The sequence below is a fragment of the Taudactylus pleione genome, unplaced genomic scaffold (assembly GCF_031769625.1).
Source record: "Taudactylus pleione unplaced genomic scaffold, aTauple2 ptg000083l, whole genome shotgun sequence".
NCBI classification, from domain to species: domain Eukaryota; kingdom Metazoa; phylum Chordata; class Amphibia; order Anura; family Myobatrachidae; genus Taudactylus; species Taudactylus pleione.
The window spans coordinates 18,733,168-18,757,921 of NW_028284485.1; the positions used below are offsets into that span (position 1 = coordinate 18,733,168).

The 24,754-nt window shown below is 43.3% G+C and overlaps 1 protein-coding gene across 1 annotated transcript in view; it reads right to left on the reverse strand.

Moving 5' to 3' along the window:
- Window positions 1-24,754, reverse strand: part of DROSHA (drosha ribonuclease III) — a 375,790-nt gene that overhangs the window by 291,330 nt on the left and 59,706 nt on the right. Inside the window, exons 7-9 of the mRNA XM_088468255.1 lie at window positions 8,645-8,725; window positions 7,542-7,628; window positions 5,522-5,608 (exon numbers count right to left, since the gene is read on the reverse strand). Coding sequence (XP_088324381.1) covers window positions 5,522-5,608; window positions 7,542-7,628; window positions 8,645-8,725 — 255 coding nt within the window. The remainder of the gene's footprint in view (window positions 1-5,521; window positions 5,609-7,541; window positions 7,629-8,644; window positions 8,726-24,754) is intronic.

Genomic DNA, 24,754 nt, shown 5'->3' on the forward strand with positions numbered 1-24,754 from the left:
TATCATCACACTATCAATTACAATCCAATCTATTAATATGTCTTAACTATATATATATATGTGTAAGATTCTCTCTCTATTATATTATATATATTATAAAGGGCACAGTCGTGCCCTTATATTAAGGCTGAATATATATATATATAAAAAAAAAAATTCTCCCATAGAGAATTCCCGAGGGGGGGGGGCATGGTATTTAAGGGGCTACACCTCAATAGCTATTGGAGGTACCAAGCTGAAATTTTGCGTGGGAGGGTAGAACTGTCGCTCGGTGCTGCATGCAAAAATATAAAAAAATGAGGATTTGGGAGTAATCTAAAGTTCCAACTGTCAGTTTTTTCTGACACTCAATTAGGACCACTTTTCTGCTGTTCTCTATGGGGGATTTTGTGGAAAGCATAACTCAGGGTAGGGGGCGAATTTAGACTTGGGGTTTGTTTTATTAGGTAGCTACTGGTCCAGGGTAGGTGCTTTTGGGGTTTAGTTAATTGAGAAAGTTACAGTTTTTAAACTAGTACCTCACGAATCCGCCACTATAGAGATAGGAAGTTTCAACTTGTTGCACAGCCTCAGTAGGAGCCTCCAGAAGATGTACTCTGTGTGGCTTCACTTAAGTGTACCAAGATGGCTGGCCAGTGCGGGTGGCATCGTCGGTGGGCTCGGGGGAAGTAAGCGGCCGTTAGCTGCGGCCGGGGACAGTAGCGAGCGCACCAAACAAACAACTGAATGCCTGTGGCCAGGAGGGGGGTATATGTGGAGGAGGACCTGGGGCATCCTGGGAGCTGAAGATCTTGACTGTTTGGTGCCTGGATTACTCCAACCACATTATCCCCATGGTATCCCTGTGGATCCCTATGGACTTTATCATTAAATTGTTTATATTAATCTATGCTTTCTCAATTACAGCACTTGTTTAATTTATTAATCTTTGGGTATACACTATACTAAGCTGTTATACACTATATCAGGGGTCTTCAACCTTTAAGACAGTGTGGGCCACAAAAAAAAATTAAACGAAGCCCTAGGGCCACTAAAATTCAACGAAGCTCGAGGGCCACAGTAGCACAATCTTAAATCACCCCTGATTCACATTACACCATTGTAGTGTCCCTTATTCATGTATGACACACAGCAATGCCCCTTTTACACAATGCCCACAGCAGTGCCCCTTATACACAATGCTTACAGTAGTAGTGCCCCTAATACACATAATGCCCACAGCAGTAGTGCCCCTTACGAAATGTCCCCAGTAGTGGTGCCCCTTATGCAGTGCCCCCAGTAGTGGTAGTGCCTCTTATGCAGTACCCACAGTGGTAATGTCCCTTATGCAGTGCCCCCAGTAGTGGTGCCTCTTATTCAGTGCCCCCAGTAATGGTCGTGCCCCTTATGCAGTGCCTCCAGTAGTGGTGCCTCTTATTCAGTGCCCCCAGTAGTGGTAGTGCCCCTTATACAGTGTACCCAGTAGTGGTAATGCCCCTTATGCAGTGCCCCCAGTAGTGATGTCCCCTATGCAGAGCCTACAGTAGTGGTGACCCTTATGCAGTGCCACCTATGCATGCCTGCCTTAGTAATGCCCCCAATATTAATTCCCCAGAGTAACGCCTCCAGCAGTGAAGCCGCTTACACACACACACAAAACAAAAAAAAAGCCTAATGCTTACCTTAAGCCACTGCCTCCGGTCTGCCTGGTTTCTCCTCTGAACTATGGGAGAGATGTCATGACATCTCTCCCATAGTGGACTACACACTGCGGGAGCCGGAAGCCAGAGCTCAGGGGTGAGCTCCAGCCTCCGGCTGTCGTGGGCCACGGGTTGAAGACCTCTGCACTATACCATAGCGCTGAACACTTCATATATACAAAATTTATCAACTAGCTTATCTCTACCGACTAATCCAGTATACATTGTAATGTATGTAAAAATTATGCCACAAAATTTTGCATGTAATCCTCAATAACAGTGTTAGCAAAAATATAAAACGTTAAAAAAAAAATAAAAAAAATGTGAGTTGCATTATATAATACACAACATTATTGAATAGTTCATATGCAAGCGAAAGATAAACATTTTAAGATAATAAGGAGCAGTAGCCATAATAATAAAATACACTTTACAAAGAAAAAAAGTGTTATGACAATGTAACAATTTTACAGATTCAGAAATCTATTATCCTGCACTTTTCCCCGCCCACCCCTGCTGACTCCCGCTGTGGAACGCTGGCCTCTGACGTGACCGGAGGCTAAAGAAGCCTCCGATCGCTTCAGAGGCCAGCATTCCCAGTGATGACGTGAGGAGCCTGCCCCGCGCGCCTGCTGGATCTACTTAGATCCAGTCAGCTCGAGGCAGCGGGAGCGGCCAGCAAGTAAAGTTAAGTGCTGGGCTGGGGCCAGGTCCAGGACCAGTCTGGTGGGCACTATTTAAGTCTGGGGGCACTGCATAAGGGACACTGCATAAGGGACACTATTAAACCTGGGGGCACTGCATAAGGGACACTATTAAACCTGGGGGCACTCCATAAGGGGCCAGCCTGGGGGCACTGCATAAGGGACACTATTAAACCTGGGGGCACTCCATAAGGGGCCAGCCTGGGGGCACTGCATAAGGGATGCTATTAAACCTGGGGGCACTGCATAAGGTACCAGCCTGGGGGCACTGCATAAGGGACACTATTAAGCCTGGGGGCACTGCATAAGGGGCCAGCCTGGGGGCACTGCATAAGGGGCCAGCCTGGGGGCACTACTTCAGGAGGGGGCAATGCATTAGGGCAAAGTTAAACTTCAGGGGGCAATGCATAAAGGGGAAAACTACAGGGGGTGTATAATGGGCACTTTTGATTGACAGCCAGTGGGGAAGCAGCCTGAGACCTGTCGGGCTGGATTGGTAAGGGAGATACCCCTTTTCCTGGCGCGCACATAATTGTGAAGGCCCCCCACCCGTCTACTTTTGGATGTCACACGGCTGGTAAAAATTTCTGGGGAGGGCACTGGAAGTCATGTTTCATGGACCGCCCTGGAGTGTGAGTCCTGACATAGAGATGGAATGATAGATACCACCTACTGCACAAGACTCTTGTAGGGAGATATACTGAACCTACAAACCACCCAATATGGGCAGATGTTTCAAAGCTTGGAGAGAGATAAAGTACCACCCAATCAGGGTGTATTTGAAAAATAACAGTTAGGAGGTGATTGGTTGGTACTTCATTTCTCTCCATTCTATCCCTCTCCAAGCTTTGATACATCTAACCCGTATTTGGGTGGGTTCAGAGTTGCACACAAGTCCCATCTTAGCACTGTGTATGCCCCACAGCCAACTGCATGCATCAACAGACAATTCCGCTAGGTATTTTAGTCGCATCTATACTTGTGACTGAAGGAGCGTAACTGGTTAACAACTGGACGTTCCCACATAAGCTAAAGCTGGGTACACACTAGACGATATGTCGTCCAATCCGCCGGATTATATCGCCCACATCAGGCAATGTGTACCCGCTATGTCGCTGACCATGCGCGCTCCAATGCATCATCGGGTGATATCGTCAGTGGAGGCCATGTTGCTGAATGCAGCATGGCCCCCATTGTCGCGCCGTCGCTCCCGGCATCTGCAAGTGTGTACACACTTGACTATGCCGGCACCCCCACAGGAGACAATGGCTGGGTGCACATCGTTAAGTGTGTACTCAGCATAAAAGTTTACAGAGGGCATGTTGGGTTATGCAGTCGGAATTGCTAGCTATGCGGAGTTGTATATACGCTATTCTGTATATCTAGTACGGCCATTTCAACGAACGTATAGAAAGAGGCAGTGTGACTGGATATACAGATGCACCCAGTTACATTGTGGCTGACTGCGCCACAAATATGCGGATGCATCGCGCCATACGATTCCCCGTGCCTGCATACTATACGGTACGCTATGGCGTGCACTGCGATCGCACCATGCATTCCTATAGGGACGAAAAAAATGCAGTGCATGTACCTGCTTGCGGGAACGCATCTCTCTACAAGTGTGGTGCTATTTACCGTGCTAACGGCAAGGATGCAGCTGGGCAGATCTGTATGCGTACGACTCAGCATATGGGTAAATATCTGCATTTAGGGCCTGATTCAGAGATGGATGGTAATGCGACTGCAGCTGCGAGTTCATACGGAACGCAACAGCAAAAATATGCTTATTGTCCTAAAGATCATCCGAGCATAGGGTCGACAACCACGGCTTCCTTATTATCTGTGTACGACGTCACTTCCTGCGTAAAAATCGTTAACATAAAGTCTGACCAGCCGCAGATTTAGCAGCTCAACCAACATGCAGAGGGCTCTCATGCGGTGTATGCAATCGCAGTGGCTAACTCATGCATGCCCATGACACAGCGTTCAAAGGGACAGACAAGCCTGCGTTTTCCTGACCACCCTCCTGTTACTAACCCCAAATGCCTCACATTGCGATGGATTACTCCGTGTGTCCGTAATCGCAACGCGATCGCTAAGCACAGGCAGTGCGGCTTATACGCATGTGCAATGGCAAACAATCTCTCGATCCAAGCATTGTGTAACTCTTTCAATCAGGCCCTTAATCCCAAACATGCTCTACCAGCTGTCAGCACTGTGGGAACCAAAGATGCATTCCAGTAATATTGAGAGATCTAAAGGCGCCCATCCACTAGAAGACATGGAAACGACTGCACGATTACGACATTGTAATCGTGCAGTTGTTTGTCAGTCTGTGATGTGCCTACGCTGAACAAGGGTAGGCACATCAATCATCTGCAAACATGCTGAACCTGACGTTATCGTCAGGTTGTCCAGCATGTTTGCCCGATGATAGATGTCTAAACGACCAGCGGGAGTACGCATCGCTGGTCCTTTTAGACATTTTTGCAAACGATTTGCAAATGATTGAACGGATCATTATCGTTCAATTTAATCGTCTAGTGGATGGGCACCTTAAGAAAGGGACCACCACCATAGGACTACTTAATATATGGTAGAGGTAAGTCTAGCTAGAAGGACCTCTTTAATTCTTTGTATTTCTTCATCTCCCTAAACATATCTGCTAATGCTTTTAAGCTACTCAACTAAACACTACAATACATTTGTTTGATTAGGAAGCTCCACCTGTATTAATAAAAGCAAACATGCAGAAATATATATCTGTTGTGCAAAATAATCAAAAAATCTATTTTAGTAATTGTTTAAAATCCCTTATACATAATGTTAGATTAACTAGACAGATATAGTATTCTACGTAAACCATTATTTTAACCTACATGATCAAAGTTACTTTGTTTGCGATAAGTACATATATATTCTAGGTGATTATTTAGATATCCTTATAGTCACAACCATCTGTACAACCGTTAATATCCTACCAGGACCCATAGTTTTCTTTATTGACCTGGAAACTGCAAATGCACTTAAAACACATCTAGAATTTTGGCAAATACTTAAAAAAAATGTGATGTATAATAATAGCAATTAACCTATAGTTTTTCTGTGCTTATAAATATATGCAAGAACACTTACATTTGTCAACGGAGAATGAGAGAACATGGAAAAGCCTTCAAAAATATATTCATGATCATCATACTCTACAACAGTTGGTCGGTCAGTCTAAAATAAAGTAAAACAGAGTAGTTCATGATTATGCTGTTCAGTGTTATTTAGTGTTCATTACTAAAAGGTGCCTAGAAAGTTACATTTTTGGCACGATACCATCTTATCAAACAAGCAAGGTGTTGTAAACCATGCTAATCAGTTGTTTACACCTCACACTCTTTATTCTTAATGCATCCATACAAGTTTCAGGCTTATTTCCAGGTGATCTGGATGCCCAGACACTGAGCCAAGGATCAAGAGAATGAAATAAGTGACTGGCGCTCTATTGCAAATCCTGCCCGCTGCCAACATCTGCCTCAGGGCAGCAGAAAGGTTAATTAAGGAGCAGCAGAAACAAAATAAAATGTTGTCTACAAATTCTAATTTCGCTTTATCCTGCACTCTATATATCAGCAAACCATTAGTAGGGATGGATGAATGAATTAGTGTTCAAACAAAACCAGAGATAATTGGGAAAGTTCATTTCAGTAGCCAATTTGCAGACACTACACAAATCAACAAAAAAAAATAAGCAAGAATACAGGGAGGAATTCATCAATCTATTTTATGTTCACTGAAGAAACCTGTTAAATCCTGAACTGAACGTAGAGAATTTACCTCCATTGATGTATGCAAAAATACTCTGGGTGGATCATAATTCACAATGGGTTTGTACATCACAAGCCGCAGTCAGGAGGAAATGCATTTTATACTGCATCAGCAAGTAAAACAAAAACCCTGCAGCCACTTAAATATTGCTGCTGTCTGGGAGTGAAGATATAAGTCTTGGTACTTGATTAAACTTAATTTAAGAGGTAAAACATCAATTATGATTAAAAAAATGTAAATGATTAAAAACACCGTGTTCTGATACACTAACTCCAGTACATTCAAAGAGGTGACCAAAATTTTCCATAAATAGTTTTTGAAAATGGGCGCCAAAGACAGTATTCCACAACAATATCAGATTTCTATCTATCCATATATTATTATTATCATTTTGATTTAGTTTGGATTGAAAGGAAAATTCTTTGCACTTTTTTATACAGATGTGTATCCTCATACACCTAGCCTCATTACGCCATCCGGCACGAGGGAACCGCACCGAGCAGTGTAGCATCTTTTTTGCTTGAAAAAAATGCCTTTTAGTTGCTATCGGATGTGACAAGCCGCTTCAATAGACTGCATTATTAATTTTACATATAACAGTTGATTTTCTGTGCACAACTGAGTGTGAATCTGTACACAAAGCATAACGGTACTTGAAGTGGAAAAAAGCAGCAGCTGCTGCATTGTAACACTACGTATACAGATGCAGGCTCATTTGCACACAGATACAGTATACAGGTGTCACATATGAAATTAATCAGTGCGGTCTCGTGAATCAGCTTTGTCACATTGTATTGCAAATAAGACACAATTTCAGATGAAAAAGACACAACGCAAGTCAAGTCACATGGGACCAGGCGCGCCGTGAAGGGCTGTTTGGTGAGACTGTAGCAATAGTGTACGAGGACACATTTGTACATTACAATAAATTATATGTTGCACTCTTATGGTGGAAAAGCAATATATAAACTCATTAGCTTCTTATCAGCAAAAATAATTTGAAAAGGAAACAATTCATTTTAGCTTTATTATCTTTGACACTTAGGAAGCACAGAGTGCAAAGTGCCTTTATAGTACATACTGATGACATCAGAGCTTACTGCTTACATAGATATTATTTCGAAATCTGGGTTCGGCAAAGCATCATGTTTAAAGTCATAATGTGGACACAGTTACAACACTTACTACTGTATCAGTATTCTCTTCTCGGAATAACGCTGTCTGTAATGCGATTGTCAAAATTCTGAATGCCGACCATTTAACTACCTCCCAGAAATGTTTACGCATAATGACATCATTTGTGCATTTTCAATTATACTGACGACAACTAGGTACTTACTAAGAAATTGGTCGGTGGAGAAACCGTGATCCGGTAGTGGAAAAGTCGGCCTGCATTGTTTGTCATAGGGCGACAGGCTTTAATCGTCTGGCAAAGGAAAATAAACAAGAAATTATATTGCGCTTACTTCAAACTACCAGAAACAAACATGCAACTTTTCTATAAAGTTTTCTAAATATGCTAAAAAAGCAGCACACTAAAAAAATCCCTTTTATGTACTGTTGTTTTAGCTGAACATTGCTGTACTTTGAAAGCTGCAGTCTTTTATTTATATAGCATAAAATATGCTAATCAGGTACATACATATTGTTAGTTCCCTTCTAAGATCTTAAGGCATATTTCATAAAACAAGCAAAGTGTTCACTAAAAATGTAAAATTTACAGCATCTCGTGGGCATAGCGAACTCTAAAATACACAGTCACACAGGAGAGACCAGTATAAACCAATAACTTTACTTTCATGGGAGTGTATAAGATGCATAAGCTAAATAAAAACAAACTCTTAAGACTTTTCCGGTAATGTTTTTTTTTTTTTTTTCCATTACATACTATTTATTCACAAATTATTTACATTATCTTTCAGTATTTACATATTTTAAGGCTATATTTCTAAACAGTGAATTATTTAAATGGTTTTTAGCAAAAATAAATAATTTCTGTATGCATTAGTAATTTGGCTACTGAAATACGGGTATTGCAATATTCTTGTATCTACTGAGTATAGAACTCACATCCATTTTTGTAGACATTATTAGGAGAGAAAACTGTAATGGCTTGCTAGGTGAACATGACAAATATGGGATGGGTTCAATGAGTTTAGGTAAAGTGTAACAGATTCCATTAGGTTTTAAAGCATCTCCAGTACTACTTGTAGTGCAAACGATGTATTGCTTTCTTCTAATAATATTGCAGTATTGTCACAAAAATACTCAAAGGACAAAATAACCTCCGCAAAGGGTCTGATTGACTGGGTCATGACATGATATACAGAACGCATATTGATCACACTGTACGGCCCAGTCAGACTGGAGCAGAACAAGAGAATGATGGAGATGAAGGAGTTTGGTCTCACGAGCTGGAAAATCGTTACAAACATGATTTACCTCCTCTCCAGGATAAATGCTGTGTCGAATGCCAGTCCGTCTCGCTTTAATACTGCACTTACATAGGGGGCCATCATTCATCTAACACAGAATAATTAAAAAGCATTAATGTTTAAGTATACACATATTCCCTCATTATTAAATGATACAAAAGTAGACCACTTTGCTTTTCACTTACTGTACTAACTGCCCTCTGGACTACACAACAAAATGCAGAACAAAGAATATGATGATTTTATATTTGGTTTTCAAGGGAAGATTTAGATTTTCACTAATGTGCGCAAAAATAAAATGCTGCCGAAAATTATGGCACTGCAAAAGTAAATTAGTGATGTTAGTGGCACATAATGCCAGTGATACAATGATAATGCAGGCAACTTGAGCCCATTGCCAATAATTGAATTACTCCCTTATAAGTAAGACATTACTCTGAAGTGCCAAAAGTCATGGGATAGTATGTGGCATCACCGTATTGTGATGTCTTGGAAATGCCCAGACCTACATCAGTTGTAATTTGAGATCTCATGAGTCAGTTTGAACACTGGTTAAGCTGCTCATGGCAAGGCGTAGTAAATTATCGGAGTACGAATGTGGCATGATTGTGGGTGCCCGATGGATGGGACATTCAATTTCCAAAGTTGTGCGGACATTCTACATTCCTCGATCTACGGTGTCACATGTTTATTGGGAAAACCTCATGGAAGGCACTACCATCCACCATGGACAGTGCAGTGGTCGACCACCAATGCTTAATGATAGTCACCAATGGAGTCTGACCAGAATTATCCAGGGTAACAGCAAGTGGGACTGGCTCAAATCACATCCACATTCAATGCAGGAGGTACCAGACTCATATCTAGCAGGTCAGTGCAGCATTCTTTAGCTTCCATGGGATATAAGAAGACTCACCAGATTGCCCCTGTTAACATTACAACACCGGACACAGAAACTCACCTGGGCTTTTGACGTCGCTAATTGGACCCTGGAGGACTGGCGACATGTGGCGTGGTCTGTTAACTCACGGTTACAGTTGTTTTGGACAGTTGGTATGTTCAGGTGTGGCACAGACCTCATTGAATCCAGTTGTCATGTGGCATGGGTTGGGTCCGCCGGTCTGCCTGAACAAGTAATTGACCGGTAACCACTACATTTCATTGCATTATGGCCATTTGAAGCCTTTCATGGACTTCATGTACCCTCATAATGACGGAATATTCCAGCAGAATAATGCACAGTGTCATTGGTAACAAGGTGTGCAGAATTGGTGCAGGTAGCATTCTGGAGAGCTCCGCCGAATGGTGTGGCCATCAAGTTCGCCCGAGATGAACCCAATAGAGCATTTAAGAGATTTGAACAGAAGGGGGGTTACTTCCAGTGCAATACAACATAAAAATTTATATATAAATCAAAATCAAGATAAATTTTAAATATTGTTTTATTTTATTTATCAAAAAAAAACACAGTGTTTGTTCCTGAGGAAGCCCTATCATAGGGTGAAACGTTGAACAAGGAAACATTAAGTCTGCCGGCAGACTCTACATCTATTGCATCCCCTTTCAAGGAAGCATACTGTAAGCAGGAAGGCTAACATACACTGGTTGCTTGGCATCATTAGACTGGATCCTGGAAATTGAGGTAGAGATCTACTGTATATTTTATAATCTCCCTCACATTCCTATAGGATTATATGAACAACTATTTGTCAACTATCTGATAGTGTCAAGAGTCCATAATTTTGAATGGTCACTTTATACAGGAAATAAGGAACTAATTTCCCTTATCACCTTTCAAGGTGGAAAGTAATACGCTTATTTAAGCGGTTTGCCACTCTGTTTATGTTATATGTTACATGTTTAATGTTGTTGTCTTGATTGTTATATTTGGTATATACCGGTATTAGGACCACTATTGTTTCTACTATATACAGGTACACAAATTGTATAAATATGAATATATACTAATTAATTTTATTATAAATATAAGATTTTGTATATATATTTTTATGTTGTATTGCGCTGGAAGTAACCCCCCTTCTGTTCATTCACTTGTAAACCAATGAGGGTAAGGTGAAGTGTACCCTCCTACCTCCTAGCAGCATATTACACATAAAAAGATTTACTAGTACCGTTGCGCGGTGTTTATCTTTATCTTCCATTTAAGAGATTTGTTGGAGAGGTCCAATCGCACCCAAGGTCCTGCAACCACAAATATCAGGGAGCTGTGGAAAGCTATCCAGACAGCATGGGTCAACATCTCTCCAGAGGTCTTCTGTCCATTTGTTGAATCTATGCCACGTCGAGTTTCTGCACTTCATTGGGCTAGAGGGGAACCTACACGATAATAGGCACCTATCTTATGAATTTTGTCACTTCAATGGATTTCTTCCCTTGACACCACAATATTTTTCCCATTGTTACCAAATGAGTCACAATAAAAATGTAAATGATACATTAGTATGATTAATGGCTCTCATAGTGTAAGGAACCACTTTGTGCTTTTTAGTAGGGGTATGGTTTCCTAGTGAACGGAATGGTTGCATTATCATGGATATTATCCCATCCTATAGAAATGACTGCTTCAAGTGTGAGTTAGCAATTACAATATCATAAAATAACAATTTAGTTAGTTGAAAACAATATAAGAATTGTACAGGATTTCAAAGCGTACTCAGCATTCTGTTTTCAAACTGCACAGGGATATTCTAAGAAGTGAAATCCCATACCACAATACCATAGAAAAAACACATTATTCTGTTAACCTAAATATAACACACAGGCATATGCTTCATTTAGCTCTTCCAGCTGTATGATACAAAGGAACTTCCACCAAACAATTATTATTTTCCATGACAGTTCCGTTGGCACGGTTACTTAAAATAACAACAAATACAAGTGAAAAAGTTCTAAACAGGATATAGATAGATATATCCTGACTAATATTGTGTAGGTCCGCCGAAACAGCTCTGACCCTTCGAGGCACGGACTCCACAAGACCTCTCAATGTGTCCTGTAGTATCTACACCAAGAGATTAGCAGCAGGTCTTTTAAGTCCTGTAACTTGCGAGGTGGGGCCTCCATGGCTTTGACTTGTTTTTCCATCAGACTGAGACTTAGGGAATTCGGAGGCTAAGTCAACAGCTGGAGCTCTTTGTCATGATCCTCAAACCATTCCTGTGTCACAACCTTAGGAGTTTGATGATCCAGGAGTAGACGCCTTAAGCTAGATGGATCTGCGGGAGTGTGATTGAAGCTATGAGACCTAATAATGCCATTTCTCATGTAAGTCACTAATAAACTAACACTGAAACCAGATGCAAGCTAGTAGGATAGCCCATGGCTGAAACAGTTGGTCGGGGTATTAGAAGCAAACTGCAATTACACTGGAACTGGATGCCAGAAGCACTACTAAGGCAAACTGTAGAAAACAATGGAACTGGATCCTGACAGCACTACTAAAGCAGACTGCAGGGATATTCCAGGACTGAACGTGAAGCAATACTGAAGCAAAATGCTGGAACAGAATGGAGCAGGGTGCTGTGAAGCAATACTGGAGCAGGTAACAAACGATTGGAGCGCGGATAGGCTGGAAGGGGCATATGACTGGAGCTGCTGGAAGCTGGATGGCAGAGTGGATTATGTGAAATAGTCCAAAATGGCGGCGCAAAGGGTTCATAATGGCAGGAACCGCCGGGAGGTAAAAAATCAGAGCCACATTTACAGATAAGTGACTATACACTTTATGGATGTTGCAGGCAGCCAGCAGGTACATGGATGGTTACATAGTTATACCGACGGATCAGGTAACAGGGTCTCTGACTCCAGCTTGGGACAGAACCCACCTCTTAGGAGTGGCCACCGAACACTTGACTTGCAACTCCAATTGGAACCGAAGATGGAATTTTCAGACCAATCGTTGTGTATGTACATTGGAAGTCTTGACCCAAGCTCTCTCCTCAGGACCATATAATTTCAGGTCGATAAAGTATACCAAATGGCAATATTGGAATCGAGAATCAAGAATGTTTTTAACCTCATATTCTTCTCCATATTGTGGATGAATTTTCAGAGACTCTTGACTGGGTGAGTAGAAGCGGTTAAGCACCAAGGGAGTTCAGAAGGGATATATAAGGAAGAAATTAGGATTCTGGAAATGGGAGGTAACTGAAGTATGTAAGAGACGCAGTTAATGACCCAAGAAATACTGAAATACCAATTTATCATGGAGCAAACTTAATTGATGGTACCTAGAGGAGAAGATTGCATATGGACAGGCTATAAACTTGGAATATCCTTATGCTTCTTATCTACATAAATCTAGTAGTGTTGAGAAGCATTAAAGGAAAGAAGATTTTAGAGAAGTCTTGAAGAAGAGACTACATTGCCAGAACAAAAGCTGATGGCTTGGCGGAAAATTATGAAACCCGAGAGTATAAATCATATACAGTATGGAATGTAGGGGAAATAGAGGACTCGTGATTGTGGTTGTTGTGGGTGAATTATGCCCATGGAAAAAGATCAGACTAGTCATCTTGAGATGATGAGATATACAGTGTACAGGTGTAGAAAAGTCTCCAGATGTTGGTTGACCTGCTTAGTCTGGCCATTCGATTGTGGATGGTACCCAGTGCATTGCACAGAGACCAAAAAAAATTGTCCACAAACTGTACTCTGCAGGCAGAGACTGACACGCAAGATTTCCCAGATGAATAGTTTTGCCAGAACTGGAGTGGAAGGAAGTCCACTAAGTGGTACAAAATGGGCCATTTAAAAAAAACATCTACCACTACCCAGATGTTGGTTTACTTGTTAGAAGGGCTAATTCATTAATGAAGTCCATGGACATGTGAGACCAAGGAACACTTGGACTTGGAAAGGACAAAGGTAAAAGTTGTTCTGCCGAAGATTGTCTAGAGTCTTGTTTTGTGCATATTTGGAACATGCCTAAACACTTTGGGGATGCTGCAGTCAAATAGCGGGCACATGCATGGACATAACGTGACAATGCCGGACCCTGTAATGGGGTCCTAGACACCGGCATGTGAACACTTTTTACTGTGTAGCAGGGCACACTATCCTGATGAAAGAGGAAACTGCAATCAGGGAATACCATTGTGATAAAGGAATGTATTTGGTCGGCAACAAGGTTTAGGTAGGCGGTATGTGTCAAAGTAAGGTTTCCCAGCAAAACACTGCCCTGAGCATCACACTGCCTCCTCCGGCTTACCTTCTTCCTATAGTACATCCTGGTGCACTATAGGAAGAATCCTGGTGCCATCTCTTCCCCAGGTAAACCACTCACACGCACCTGTCTGTCCACATGTAAAGGAGAAATAAAAAATCAGACGAGGCCACCTTCTTCAATTGTTCCATGGTACAGTTCTGACTCTCATGTGCCCATTGTAGGTGCTTTTGGCTATGGACAGGGTTCAGCAAAGGCACGCTGACCAGTCTGCGGGTACGCAGCAAGCTGCGATGCACTGTGTGTTCTGACTATCATTAACCTTTTCAGCAATTTGTGTTACAGTTGCTCTTCTGTGGGATTGGATCAGACAGGCTAGACTTCGCTCCCTAAGTACATCAATGAGTCTTAAGCACCAACAAACATGATGTTAGTTCACCGGTTGTCTTTCCTTGGACCACTTTTGGTTGGGACTAACCACTGAATACAGAAACAACCCACAAGACCAGCCGTTTTGAAGACTCTCTGACCTGTCGTCTATCCATTTGACCCTTGTCAAAGTCACTCAGATTACGCTTGCCCATTTTTCCTGCTTCCAGTGTTTACTTGCTGACTTATATATCTCACCCCTTGACAGGTGCCATTGTAATGAGATAATCAATCTTATTCACTTAATCTATCAGTGATTTTAATGTTATAGCTAGATGGTGTGATATATATAAAATAAGAGTGGGGAAAAAAGGCGCCTACTAGGAGTAGTATTTAGAAAACTGTTGTTCATATGTAGGAGTAAAGTATAGAAATAAATGAGTACTTGTACCAGAGCTATATTAAAATTGTGCTCATCTGTAGGTCTTTAAGTAGGACATCTCAGCTTAGTCCATATAGAAAGACAAAGGGCTAAATTTACTAAGCACTGGTTTTGGTGTCATTTAGAACCCAAAACAATCCGCAGTACTTGTGAATAGATATCACTAAAAGTTACATTTAGAACTTCCTAAAGTGATAGTGTCTCAAATCATACACCTTATATTTACAGTAAAAAGTAAAACCCATTCCCTGTGCACACAAGCTGACAGTCTTTAGGTCTGGGAATGCTTTTACCATCCCACGAAATGTAATAAAACTACAAATCACTGTAGAAAAAGGTGTTGGCAACCTATTGCTTTTCAACTCTTTCCCAACTATTATCTGTATGAATATCTGACAGCTATTCAGTTGAAAATGACATTTGAAAATCGAACCCATTTACACATTATTGATCTTTAGTACATAGGGAAAAATCCTGTGAAATCGAAATTATAACAGTTATATCAGAGCCACTCTTTGCAATGCAAACTATTTTCAGCATTAGGTATATAGAATTATATTTAAAAAAAAAATTTACATATACACACAAGGATTTATTTTAAAGATAATCCCCTCAACAGGTAATAAAATTAGTTGCAAGCATGGTCATTTCATTTTACGGCTTCCTGTAAAATCAACATTCTAGTACTGCCAGCGTGTTCCCTATTTTGACAAGGGCAATGCATCATAGTATAGATGTGCATCTGTTAGCAAGTACCCTTAGATGTATGAGCTTTACAGATTTGCAGAATACATATTGTTTACAAAATAATCAATCATCATCATCATCATAGATTGACCTTGGATGCAAGAGCTCAGATTCTGTTCAAATTCACATCATATATTTCAGTTTAAGGCCCTAGTATCCACTTAAGTCGTTAGATACAATTTTCATAAATGCTTATTTTTCACTAGGAGGCAAAAGAACATTTAATTCAAAAGACAATCTTCATATCAATCAAGAGAGATCAATAAAACAAAAATCCGGAGTTGTAGAAAATGAAATAAGGAGAGTTATGGTAAAACTTGCCCTTGTTAACTATCTTTCTTCGAAGTCCATAGGGTCCACAGGGGAGACAATGGGGTGTAGGTGGGACCTGGAAGACCGGACACCAACGGCAAAGCTTTCTGAGGCAAATGTATTAAAGGAAAACCTAAGAAAGGTGAGAACAGAAGACCACGTGGCCGCCTTGCATAGCTGTTCAGCAGAGGCACCACGCCGGGCTGCCCACGAGGGACCCACAGAGCAAGTAGAACGAACAGAGACTTTAGTCGGCACAGGAAGGCCAGCCTGCGTGTAAGTCTGTGAGAATCCATCTGGCCGGAGTCGGTTTGTTAGCTGGCAATCCCTTCTTGTGGAATCCATATAGGTCAAAGAGGGAGTCCGATTTTCTGAAGGGAGTAGTACGTTCCACGTAGATCTTTAAAGCAAGGACCATACCCAACGGGGCCTCACCTGCCGAGAGGTCTGGTGATTGAAAGGCCAGAACCACAATGTCCTCATTTAGGTGGAAACGAGAAACTACCGGGAAGATGCTATAGCCAGAAGAAACAGAGGGCCTGATTCAGACCCGCTCGCGAGCACTGAGTGCTCGCAAGCGCGTCGATGTTGCCCAAGTGCGCATGCGCATGACGGAGGCGGTTCCGTCATGCGCATGCACGAGACCCGAATAACAACGGCCAAGCCGTCGTTATGGGTCTCGCACCAAAGGGGGCGTGCTGTCGATGGTGATTGACAGCACGCCCCCTTTGGTGGGTGTGCCGGGGGCGTGGCTGCCCAGACGGAGGCGTTCCCATGGGAATGCCTGCCGTCTGGGACCAGCCCCACTGACATCACTAGTGATGTCAGTGGGAGTGCTTTTGGCTCTGATAGAGCCAAAAGCACTCCAGGGCTTGTGGCAGCGAGACCCTACCGCAAGGGTCTAGTCGCAAGCCCGATGGTCGCGATGCTCTTGACCATCGCGACCATCATTTTGGCCGCTCGCTATAGCTGTGGGTGGTCACCCACAGCTATGCGAGCGGCCAGGAGGCCGCTCCAAACAGTAAGAGGGACAGCCCTGATTCAAAGCGAGCGCTCTGTCAGAGCGTCCAGCTCTGAATCAGGCCAGAGTCTTCGCAGTGAGCCATTTGACATCCACTAATTCCAGGGGTTGAATGAAGGTTCCTGAAGTGCTTGGAGCACCACTGACAAATCCCATGGAGCCACAAGAGGGACAAAGGGAGGTTGTTTATTTAGAACACCTGCAAGAAGGTGTGAACATCCGGTATATGAGCAATTCAGCACTGGAACCAGATGGACAAAGCAGAGACCTGCACCTTCAGAGATGCTAGGCAGAGGCCAAGACCCAATCCAGCCCGAAGAAAGGAAATAATTCTAGAAACTTTAAAAACTTGAAGGTCAAAAGTTTCTTGGAGCACACCATTGGAAATATGTATGTAATATTTTGTGGTCAATTCTAGCTGAGACCAGTTTACGGGCTCTGAGCATGGTCTGGACCACAGGGCTGGAGAAACCCTTAGCCGTTAGGAAGGATGTCTCAAGAGTCAAGCCATTAAAGACAGACAGGCTAGGTGTTATGGTTTTCCTAGGATACCCTGCGTAAACCCCCAGAACTCAACAGACGAGGTCTTCTGCCACTAACAGCCACCTGTTTCCTTAGAACTAGGAACGTTCACCGGTACTTAGGCGGCCGCCTGGACTTAAACTCGGAGTAGTAGGGGTTTACACAGATCTCCCAGGAGTACCAGAATAAAATATGACACCGAGAGCCGGTAGCTGAGATGCGGCTAATGTAGCACTGGTGGTAAAGATGCGACTAATTGTGGCACTGGTGGTACAGATGCAGCAATTGTAGCAATGGTGGTATAGATGCGGCTAATGGGACATTGGTGGTATAGATGCAGCAATTGTAGCTATGGTAGTATAGATGTGTCTGGTATAACCTGTGAAGTTGAAGAGGAACGTCTATGGAGACTCTTTGAAGATCGGAGTACCAATGGCGTCTGGGCCAAGCCGGAGCTATCAACAGGACTGTGTTCAGACAGGAGGGGGTCCTGTCTGAACTTTCAAAGCACTCGAGGAAACAGGGATATTGGAGGGAAGAGATATGCCAAATAGAAGTTCCATTTCACAGACAATGCGTCTATGAAGGCAGTGTTGGTGTCCCTTGTCCTGGTTCCATAAACTGGAAGTTTGTTGTTGTGTCTTGAGGCCATGAGATCCACTTCCAGTAGGCCCCATCTGTTCACCAGAAGTTGAAGACTTCTGGATGTAGAGACCATTCTCCTGCAAGCACGTCGTGACGGCTGAGGATATCTGCTTCCCAATTGAGAATGAACACTGCAGAAATGGCTGAGAGATTGTGTTCGGCCCATGCGGGACACTTCTGTCATTGCTGACTAACTTCGAGTGCCCCCATAGTTATTGAGGTAGGCCACTGCCATGACGTTGTTGGACTGTACTTGTACCGGCCTGTTCTTCACAATATCATGAGCCAGAGTGAGAGCTTTGGAGATGGCTCGAAATTTTAGGACGTTGATTGGCAACACTGCCTTGTCTGGGGTCCATCGGCCCTGGAAGGAGTGCTAGCCGGTTACTGCGCCCCACCCTCGGAGGGGCCATTGAAAGGCTGAATGGCAGAGCCTAAAATTGATAATGTTGCTGTAGTATAGCAAACCATAGATATGCCTTGGAGATTACTGACCTTTAGCTTTTCCTTCGGGGTTACAGGATGACGTCCGAGGCTTTGCATTATATGTGGAGGGCAGGAACACAGTCTTGGAAGCTGCCAAGGTAGTCACAATTTTATCCAATTCCTGGGCCAAACAGAATATCTCCAGAATAAGGCAGAGATTCCAGAGCCTTCTTAAGAGTCCGAATCTGCCTTCCAGGAACGGAGCCAGACAATATGGCGGGACACTACCGAAGTGGTAGATTCCCTGGAGACTAGAAGAGCCATATCCATAGCTGCTTCACCTAAGTAGGAGGCTGCATCCCTAATGTAAGATATGTAGGACAGCTGTTCCCTCGAAGCATCAGTGTGAAATGTCTTTTCTAGGGCCTCTGCCCAACTCTCAATAGCTTTTGCCACCCAAGCCATAGTCCTAGCAGGACGAGTTAATAGCTCCTGTAAGAGAGTATATAGATCTATGACAAGCATCTATCTTTCTATCTGTAGTTTCCTTCAAGGAGGTTGCAGTATGTATGTCTAAGGTAGCATTCTTGACCAGACGAGTTACATGAGAATCCACTGCTGGGGAAACTTCCCACTTAGTGCAATCAGCTCATGGGATCAGATAGCTGGTCAGAGTGAGGGAACTCAGGTAAAACTACCTTCTGTAGTTTAAACAGTGGCGGTTTTGTCTTAGGAGCGGGTTCTGTCTCTTCCATTTGTAGAATAGACTTTAAAGCTCTCACCAGTGCTGGTATAATTAATTTAGAGGGTGGCTCTTCGTCTCCTGATAAGGATTCAGAGTGAGAGAGGTCTGCGTCTTCTGTCTCCCCAGACGATGCATCAGAATCAGATAACTGAGTAGACTGAGAAGATAACACAGAACGCTTAGTAGGTTTACTAAGGAAAGGCTTTTCTTTTTGCAGCATTTGCTGAAAAATTGTAGAGGTATTGGCCAAACTCTGTACTGATGTAGAAAGTACATCTACCCATGGGGCAGGCAAAGGATTTGCAGGGAGCACCAGTTGTGGCCATCCCATAGGGGGAGCTACCATAGGGACCGCTAGGTGGTCCGCAATTTTCGCTAGCACCTGTGAAAGGTAGCCTATGGTAGGTCCTGAGGAGAAGACACCGGGACTGAGGGGTCCGGGCAGTATAGCAATTTGTACAAAGACCGCTGAGCAGGACTTACAAAACACCAGCAGCCTGCTTGTTATTCTTTCCTCTGTCAGCCATAGCCACAGGGATAATAAATTATACAATCTGACACAGTGCAGTGAGCAACCCAGATGTATGTGAAATATGGCACAGTGTAGTGAGCAACCGCGTTATATAGTATGTGATAGCCCTACCAAATTTATGGGAGATGTGAGGTACAATGAACCCCCTATACCTTAGTATGCCAGGGTATAGTAGGGAAAGGTATAAGTTTGACAGTATAGAAAGTAGAGATTAATGGAATTAATGCTTTGCACAGTATCAGAATTTCAAACGAATATGAGCTTTTCCAACAAAATGGCTTCGGCTGTATTGCTCAAAGCAGGAAATCCTGACGCCAATCCTCAAGTACCACCAACAGGTCATGTTTTGTGTATTTCTTTAATCATTCAGAGCACAAGTTGCATACAAACGCAGAAAAACACTGTATATATCTGCAATGGGCACAAAATAAACCACACAGACTGCTGTGGCTGGTAGGATATAGCGCTGTATAACCTGGCCCTTGGGAGAGGATAGAGGGAGACTGGACCCAGCGTTCCCGGAGACCTGCTTGCCGAAAATGGCTGCCGCGCGTTTCTGAGGGGGCGGAGGGTGAGGAAGGAGCAGCTCAGGGCACTGCAAGACCGCAGTGGAATGGCGCCCTGATTTGGGGGAGGGGCTGCAGAGAGAGCACCTTCTCCCCTTGCCGACGTTAGCCACCGGGTCCCCTGGCCAGTAATATATGCTACTGTGCCAGTATTATATATGCCCCGGTGGTCTAGTGGAGTCGTGGGCGAACCAGCGTCCACATCAGCGCCTCCGGTCTGTCTCCTAAGACCGGAGCAAGACTGCACAAAGACGAGGGGCTCCGCCTTACCTGTCCCCTGGATTCCGGGGCTGCAGTTTGCTAGCTAGTCCCTCTCAGAGCCCTGCCGGGAGTACCTAGCCGAGGGCTGGTGTCACGGCGCCGCAGAGGAGTGATGGGGCAGCAGTGCAGACGTACAAGGGTCTTGTGATGCTGCTCAGTAGTAAAAAATACTAGAAATAAAAAAGAAATCATAAAAATAAGCTTGGGCTGCGTAAAGCAGCCCACTGTTAAAAATGGTGACCCAGCTCCTGCCGGACACCAACAAAACGGAGTTGCCCTCAGGCTGTGGGTGGGGTCTAGGGGGAAGGACCGGAGAATCCTGGGATTGAATAGCTTTGCTGTTGGTGTCCGGTCCTCCCTACACCCCAATGTCTCCACTATGGAGCCCTATGGACACTGAAGAAGAAATCATATTTCTTTTTTCTAAGTCATATGTTTATAGATGGACTTGGAGAAAAGGTTTACTGCAGTTATAGAGTGTAACTGTATTCCCAGCAGATAGCCTAGTCATTTATCAAAATGTTAGATAGGACAAATTTGGAGTCTATTGCAAAAACTGGTTGAGTTGTAAATACACAACACGGTTATTCAAAATAACAATTCATTTTAACATAATTACTGAATTTTATTGGCATACCCCCAATGCTTTAAAATAGTAATTTACTCATTATCACACATTTAGGAAGTACATCTTATGAAAAAAGGAAATGAGGTTAATTAAATACTGTAATCAAACTCCAGTTTTGCAGCAGCATTTAAAGTATGCAATTATAATTGTACAGACATATGCCAGAACATTTTAAAGATGAAGAAATATAAAAATTAAAAATATCATACATTCTAACTTAAGATAGGAACTAAGAAGTAAACCCGAGCTAGGTCACGTGACTTTTTCCTGTGGCAAAAACTGTTACTACTAATTGTCTCCTGTAACTGAGACGGAGTACAGTAAAAGGAAACAAGCAAACTACAAATTACAGTGGCTAAAAGACATGTCTTTTTGTCCTATTGTTCAATTTAAATCCCATGTTGGACTACAAATCCTATGATTGGCATTTCATAGCTCCTTCTTACTTTCCAGTGAACAGCTCATAATCGAAACAGAATACAATGTACCAGCTTACTCTGCATTAAAAGCAAAGCAAAAATTGGAGGGAGGTGTGGTGGGGAATTGCACCTTAGCAAAACCATACTGCACTACAGGGGGCATGGGGATCATATTTAAAATGATTAGACAGATTTTAGTTGGAAAGGAGTGTGCCCTAGCTCGTCTAAATTTCACTGAAAAAAACAAAGCTGCCCAGTATGTGTGTGCTATGTGCAAAAGCGGCCAGTATTTCCCCTGCATGCAAAGGCGGCCAGTATTTACCCTCCATGCAAAAGCGGCCAAGTATTTCCTCTGCATGCAAAGGCGGGCAGTATTTACCCTCCATGCAAAAGCGGCCAAGTATTTCCCCTGCATGCAAAGGCGGCCAAGTATTTCCCCTGCATGCAAAAGCGGCCAGTATTTATCCTGCATGCAAAAGCGGCCAGTATTTATCCTGCATGCAAAAACAGCCAGTATTTCCCATGCATGCAAAAGCGGACAGTACTATTTACCCTGCATGGAAAAGCGGCCAGTATTTCCCCTGCATACAAAAGCGGCCAGTATTTCCCCTGCATACAAAAGCGGCCAGTATTTCCCCTGCATGGAAAAGCGGCCAGTATTTACTCTGCATACAAAAGCGGACAGCATTTCCCCTGCATACAAAAGCAGACAGTATTTCCCCTGCATACAAAAGCGGACAGTATTTCCCCTGCATACAAAAGCAGACAGTATTTCCCCTGCATACAAAAGCGGACAGTATTTCCCCTGCATGGAAAAGCGGCCAGTATTTACCCTGCATACAATAGCGGACAGTATTTCCCCTGCATGGAAAAGCGGACAGTATTTACCCTGCATGCAAAAGCGGCCAGTATTACCCCTGCATGCAAAATCAGCCATTATTTCCCCTGCATGCAAAACCGGCCTGTATTTTCCTTGCATGCAAAAAAATTAACAAATTATTTTGTACTGTAACGTGGTTTGTCCAGAAACAAAAGTTTATCTTAATTTTTTTTGCTTTGCACCCACATCTGCACAAGCTGCCACCAAAGAAGAGTCTAGTCTGCAGCTGCTAGACTAACATTTAAGAGGATTATATAACAGAAAATGGACTACATTGTAACACAGTGGTCAGTATTTCTGCCTGTAGTTCAATCCCGCCCACAAACTACAGACGTTTCTTCATACACCTAGCGTCTATACGCATTACAGTGCAAGTTGCCCAGAGTGACAGAGATGCTCCGAGAGGAGTAGCGTACCATATTTTTCTATGAATTTTGTATCTTATGTGCATTGCAGAGGCAGCAACAAGCCACTCATGGTGAACTAGAGTTGTTACGCTGCAACATTAACTTCACAGGAATTGGCTTTATACACGTAGAAAGTCACAGATGAAGCACAACGGAACTTGGTGTGATGAAAAGCTGCAGCTACTCGCATCGGAGACCTTATTACTCAGACTCAGTCGCACATGGATATAAAAAGATTGATCAGTGTAATTTAGCAATGTAGCTTTGTCGCTCCCAGTTTTATTCATGCGAATAAGACAAATATTTTGAGCGAGAAAGACACTCTGCGCAGCTGAGTCGCCTGGGACTTGGTGCAGAGAGGGGCTATTTAGCACAACTTGAACTAACAGTGTAAGAGGACACACCTTTATCTACAATGATATTGAATGTTTCACTTCTCTATTGATTTCCTCCTGAATAGAACAGGAAGGTACTGGGCTCCTTGCTAAATTGGAAAAAGGGGGGTTTAACCCCCTATTGTTCCTCAGCACACTGAGTTATACCTGCAACAATATATGAAGACTATATGGTAATAGAGATTCAGAGATATTAGTTGCATGCATTTGCAAATACATGGGAAGCTGCTGGCCACATCACGGCTTCTTTGTCACTAGCAGTCCCTAACACTAAGGGGTTCACATCCGGGGCGCAGAGCACCCCAAAAAAACGTCCAGCCTAGGACGCCCCCCAGGGCATCACACGAAAAATGGAAAAAGGGTGACAGTGAAGTGTTAAGTATAGATGTGTGCGAGTAGTTAATAAGTGTTGAAAAAGGGCCTTATAATTGGCATATATTACATTTGGGTGAGCGTTTGGGCGTAGGGCCCCCGAGGCTGCTCAGGCTGGGCCACTTCAGGGCGTCACCACTTAATACGTTTAGGTCTACATTGTCTAGATAGACAGTGTTTAGGTAGACAATGGATGATAGACAGGCAATAGATAGACAGGGACTGAAGGTCGACATGAAAATGGTCGCCACACGTCGACACTCATATAGTCGACATGCAACTGGTCGACACATGTTTTTGTTTGTTTTTTTTGCCCTAATCTTTATTCCTAACCCTCCTCTTGGTGCCTAACCCGAAGTGCCTAACCCTAACCATCGGGGTAAGTGCCTAAGCCTAACCGTCGGGGTAAGTGCCTAACACTAAAGGTCGACAGGTACTGAAGGTCGACAAGCAATAGGTCGACAGGGTCAGAAGGTCGACACACTAAAGGTCGACTGGTAACAAGGTCGACGGGCAGAAGGTCGACAGGGACTGAAGGACGACAGGGTCATTAGGTCGACACTCGTATCGTCGACATGCAAATGGTCGACACGCAAATGGTAGCCATGAAAATGGTCGACACTTGGGTGACATGAAAATGGTTGGCACATGTCGACACTCATATACTCGACATGCATATGGTCGCCACAGGTCGACACTCATATAGTCGACATGCAAATGTCGACACACAAATAGCCACCATGAAAATGGTCGATACATGTTGACACTTAGCCAACATGAAAAACAAGAGATATGGTAAGAACTCACCTTTGTTATCTCAGTTTCTACGAAGTCCATAGGGTCCACAGGGTTGACCTTGGGGTATAGCTGGATTTGGATCCACGGGCACCATACATTTAAAGCTTTAGCTGCTCCCAGGATGCACTTGAGTGCATCCTCCTCTATACCCCGCCCCCGAGCCACAGGCACCTCAGCTGGTAAGCAGCCACGGCCGGAGGAGGAGACTAAACAGAGAGAAGGAAGACTGGAAACACAAGAAACCATACTCACAGAAATGGGAGACGGAAAACCGGTGACCAGCCACACAGCCCATATGAAGCCAGGTGCGTCAGGGCGGGCGCCCTGTGGACCCTATGGACTTCGTAAAAACAGAGATAACAAAGGTAAGATTTTACCATATCTCTTGTTTTCTACTTCAGGGTCCATAGGGGGTCCACAGGGTTGACCTTGGGGATGTCCCAAA